The 5,051-nt window shown below is 44.8% G+C and overlaps 1 protein-coding gene across 1 annotated transcript; it reads right to left on the reverse strand.

Moving 5' to 3' along the window:
- Positions 1-1,622: 1,622 nt before the first annotated feature.
- On the reverse strand, positions 1,623-2,735 carry LOC138367130 (uncharacterized). Its single transcript, XM_069328535.1, has one exon. The coding sequence runs from the start codon at positions 2,733-2,735 to the stop codon at positions 1,623-1,625; it is 1,113 nt and encodes a 370-aa protein (XP_069184636.1).
- Positions 2,736-5,051: the final 2,316 nt, after the last annotated feature.

Consider the following 5,051-nt stretch of genomic DNA (forward strand, 5'->3'; position numbering starts at 1 on the left):
CATCCTCATCATGCAAAGCTTCATGTTAATTTGGACTACAATTCTATGTATCTGCCCCTGGAGAAAGTTGACTAGTACGAATTTTCAACACTTCGGGCCACTAACAGACAAAACAATTTTATAACCCAGGAAAAGTTTCAAAATATTCAAGAAAGATGCGATATTTTTTTTAGTGAAAGCTTGCAAATAGCTTCTTTCTCGTATTCTTAGTAATGTTGAAACTTTAAAAAAGGTGAAAAATCTGTCACCTGTCATATGCCTTAGCTACACATGTCCACCATTTTCAGAACACATCCATTAGTACAAGCTGACCAGTCTAAGCTTAGTGAAATTGAAGGTCAGTGGCGCCTACCGTTAACCATTGACTGATCCAACATTTGTGAGGGACAAATTCCAACATCTGAATCGTCATTTTAGACCAAGACAATAACTGTTAAAAACGCTGCTGGCGATCCTATAATGATTGACCTCGCCCAATTTGCCTTGAAAATATTCGGCTTGCAAATCAGTAATGCCCTGGTTGAACGGGTATTTTCGAGAGGAACGTCTGTGAAAACTAAACTGAAAAATCGAATGGGACTTGAGCTTTTGACATCAGTCTTGAGAATTAAAACATATCTTGAAGAATATGTAACTGGTTGCTCGTCATTTGAACCACTCATGTCAATGCTTAAATATGAGTCTGCAATATACAATTATGAGGGTATGGATGCAGATCAAGATCTTGGTAATCTTCAACTGTAAAGACGTGGAAGGACTCCACACCCATTAGGCTTCATACAGTAAATATTGGTAAGTTATCATATTAGGGACCTACACCTTAGAAAATGAAAGTTGTTGTAGGGCATTGAAAATTTATTATCCTGTGTGGAGGCGGTCGCCTAGGGGCTATGGCTGACCAACCACGTGGTAATCAACATAAAATAGAATGTATAGAAAATGGGGGAAACAGCGGCTCACCTTGGGCTTCTTCTCCCAGGGCTGCTGAAGCAATACGACAGCTTCCGGGGGCGAGGATGGGCGAGGTCCAATAATAGCTGGCCAATATGGGGTACTGGATAACCACAGTCCAGGGGGCGGTGCTTACAGGTCCGTTCTCGGTCAGGTGCGGTTCTCGTCGTCCCTCCTTCTCGCCTCCAGGCATGCGCGCGGGTGATGCGCGGACGCACGGTGACGAGCTGCCGCCCACCAATCAGGAGCGGCTAATCTAAAAAGTTACCCTGGCGGGTATTTTGAATATGGTTCCCTCCACACTCCCCCCGTCTCTATAAAGTAAGGGGTGTATTAGAAATTAATATAACTTAAACTGTTCCTTTCGTGGATGCACCCACCACTGGCTTCAATTGAGGAGTGGAATGGTGTGTATAGTAATGGAATGGAATGTCTGGTTTTAATTAAAAAAGAATATTGTCATTGGTTTATTATTTACACATGCACGATTCACTTTTTATTAAGTATAAAATTATATGTTCTATTGGCATGCAAGTACTTCCTTGCATCCTTTTTATTTGCATTAAATTAAATGTTATTTTCATTCTTCAATTTTCTATATTTATAATATTATTTATATCCACATTTTGTACAATCACACTACACTACACTTTATAATTTTTTTCTTTTTTTTATTGTTTCTTTTGCACAGGCTTGAACAGCCTCCGACCGTTCGCAGTAGTAACTTCGGCCAGGAGTATGATGTCCACGTTCAGCCATTTTGCAATACATATTCCCACGTCCCCGACGTATGCGGGTGATATAAGCGGGGTGGTCCCTGCCTCGATGGTCACAGGTGCCGCCGACTCCAGGAGTAATCGCTCTTTCGGTATGGCCGTCAACACATCTATTGGCTGGATCATTGGCTGTTCCCCGACATATAGACTGAAATATGTATTTGGGAAAAACTTGAGCCATTTTCGAACTGTCTCTCCCGACCCTGTAAAACCTCGTAAATGCATGGGTTGAGCGGATCCGCAGAATTCCTGCAGATCCGTGAGCGCTGTACAGAAAATTAAGTCCGAGGTATCTCCTCTTTGGGAGCGTAGGGAGATGACTAGAGGTCGCCTCACCGAGGCATATTGGAGAACGTGTCGGAAAACGTCTCTTTGTATTTTCCTTTCTCCCAGGAGTGCTGTCTCCAAATTAAATCCAACTGGTCCCAGAGGTACAGTTGGCAGTACATCCATATATATCCTTAGGGTTTTGAGGGACATTGCATCGGCACAGCCTGGGTAGAGTCCCAATGACATTACCCACCCGGGAGGAGTCTCACAGCTCCTTGGGTATTTCATCGGGTCCATATAAGCCATGACCCCACCTGCCAAACCGTGGGTTGGTGTTGGATTAAGTTCTTTGGTTTGCAGGTTAATTTTCCGCATGGCATAAACCGGGAGGAGAGTGTCCTCACCGGAAATTAAATCTCCCTTTGTCAGGGCATCATTCACTCTGAAGTGACTGTCAAAAAAGGAGACACTCCAGGTAGAAGGAGCCAAGAATACACTGGTGGGTTTATGGGGGCCTGTATAATCGTGGTGACACGTTGCTAAATGCGTGTCCACGCTTGAGGTCGAATTAGAAAGAGACCTTGTGTCTCCAGTTGGGTGACGTCTTGCTAGACTTATATTCTCGCTAGAGAAGGAATAAGATGGAACGAATTCGTCCATGTCCTTCGGGGGTTCTAGTGTCTCCCCTCCAGGACGTTCCACCCGACTCAACTGGAGTTGGGTATCCAAGTATTTCATTATTAACCCCCACTTGGAGATGATAGGAACCCCGCGGATTTTTCCTGGTCCTTTTAATGGCCGTCGGGCTTCTGACTCGTAGTCAGAGTAATTCAGATGATGACTCCTTGGTAGCCATCGTCGTGTTCGGACGTGGTGCTGCAATAAATAGTGACTCAACAGTAAGAAAGGCAAGTATTGAAATTATTCCCTACGTGCGTTCTTACACCATGGACAAATATACTCCGGCTGAGAACGTACATTCGCCACAGTTGCTCCCACACAGCTCCCATGAAACCATTCCGCACACCCATCACATTGCACCATAAATTTTCTGTCATATAGTTGCCTACATATGCAGTAAAGGTCCTGATAGGGTAATGATGTCGCTTCTGGAACTTGTGTCATGTGCTGTTTGAATTGAACCACCCAGTTTGGACGTACACGGTCCTTACATTTCTTTAGTCTATCATGATTGACTGTAATGAGGTCACGTTGAAGTTTAACTCTAAATACACAGGATGAAAATTTATGTATGATGATTCCCGGCCCTTTCCATTGTGGCGATAGTTTCTTACACTGCCCTTTCGTCTGTGCTGTATCCAGTAGATAAACCAGATCGCCCTTTTCATAGGTTAGTGACCGTGCCCTCAGATCGTAATCTTTGTTCATCCGTTCTTGAGTAGATGAGAGAGATTTCCGGGCTAGCTCGTGTGCCCTTTCTATTTCCTGTTGCAATTGCGCTAAATAGGGTATTGTTTCTTGAATAGGACATCCCTCCCGGGAATACATCAGATCTATCGGCTGGTTAGTTTCTCGGCCAAGCATTAACTTGTTAGGAGTGAATCCCGTTCGTCGATTCACGCTTGACCTAATTGCCCCAGCTATATGTTGAACATAGTCATCCCAACTATCCTGTTGAGAACTGGCATAACATCGCAAGGCATCCATGATGGTTCTGTTGTACCGTTCTACCTGGCCATTTGCTGACGGCCTATAAGCTGTGGTACGGGTCTTGTGGATATGCATCATCTCGCAAAGTTTAATGAATAAGTCACTTTCAAAATTCCTCCCTTGATCGGTTAATATTTCAAATGGATACCCAAACCGGGTGAAGAATCCATCGAGCGCCGCTCTTGCCGTATTCTCTGCGGTTTGGGACGGTAGTGGTATGCATTCTATCCATTTGGTAAGTTGGTCCACCATTACCAAAAGATATTCATTCCCCTTCTGAGTCTTGGGCAGTGGTCCCAAAAAGTCTAAGTGGACCCTTTCCATTGGTGCCCCTGCATGGTACCTGAGTAATTCATGCCTACTGGATTTGGATGCTTTCTTGTTGAAACTGCAGAGATGACATGAAGCCACATAATTCGCAACCTGGGTTGTTAGTCCGTACCAGAAATACTTTGCTTTTACTCTCTCCAATGTGCGGTTCCTGCCCTGATGACCCATATCGGGTATAGCATGGCATAAATTCAACACTTCCTCTCTCAAACTAATTGGGATGTACAACAGTTTTTGAGCCATTCCATCCTGGTCTACCTTATGCCACCACCAAAGGTCGTTTTCTAAAACAAAGGCCTCTTTGTTGAGCCAGTAGTATTTTATGACGGGGCTGGCTCCGAATAAGTCCCCTTCTGCCGGTTGTTGACCCCCTACCCATGCTCTCACCATACTCATGTCTGGGTCATTTTCAGTCTGCTCCTGCAATTCACGAATGGGCATCCCATATCTTTCCCCTGTGGCCTTTGTGAGTATTCGAATACTTACTATATTTGGTAGGACTTCATCCCGTCTCATTCCGGATGTGTCCTCAACTTCGCGTTGATCTGTATCCCCCGGGTCCCATTGGAACACGCTCAAATCGTCGTCTTCCGACCACCAGTCTGTCGAAGGAGGCTCTGTGTTTATTTGTCTAATTGTCCCCGAGCCTGAATACTACATGCACAATTGAATGATCCAGTAGCTAGTGGGACCACGTCATCTATCGTTTCTTGGAATGTTGCCCAGTTTTGGTGTGCCCTACGGCAATAAGAAAAGCCCCCGCACGGTAAATCCTGTAAGGGAATGTCATGACGAAAATGTGTACATAGCTGCTGATTGTCCCCTTCCCTCGACAACGAGTCCGCATTGGTGTGTTTCTTTCAGGGCCTGTGTTGTATTTTCAAGTCAAACTGACTTAGTTCCTCCAACCAACGAGCTAATTGGCCCTGGGGCTTCTTGAACCTAGTCAACCATACCAGACTGCCATGATCCATTCGGACAATAAAAGGCCGGCCCAGTAAATAGTGCCGAAAAAGTCTGGTAAACCTCACAACTGCCAACAACTCCTTCCTG

This window comes from Procambarus clarkii, chromosome 21 (assembly GCF_040958095.1).
Source record: "Procambarus clarkii isolate CNS0578487 chromosome 21, FALCON_Pclarkii_2.0, whole genome shotgun sequence".
Lineage (NCBI taxonomy): Eukaryota > Metazoa > Arthropoda > Malacostraca > Decapoda > Cambaridae > Procambarus > Procambarus clarkii.

Excerpts from the sequence above, each read along its gene's own strand:
- LOC138367130 (XM_069328535.1), bottom strand. The coding sequence starts at position 2,735 with ATGAAATACTTGGATACCCAACTCCAGTTGAGTCGGGTGGAACGTCCT.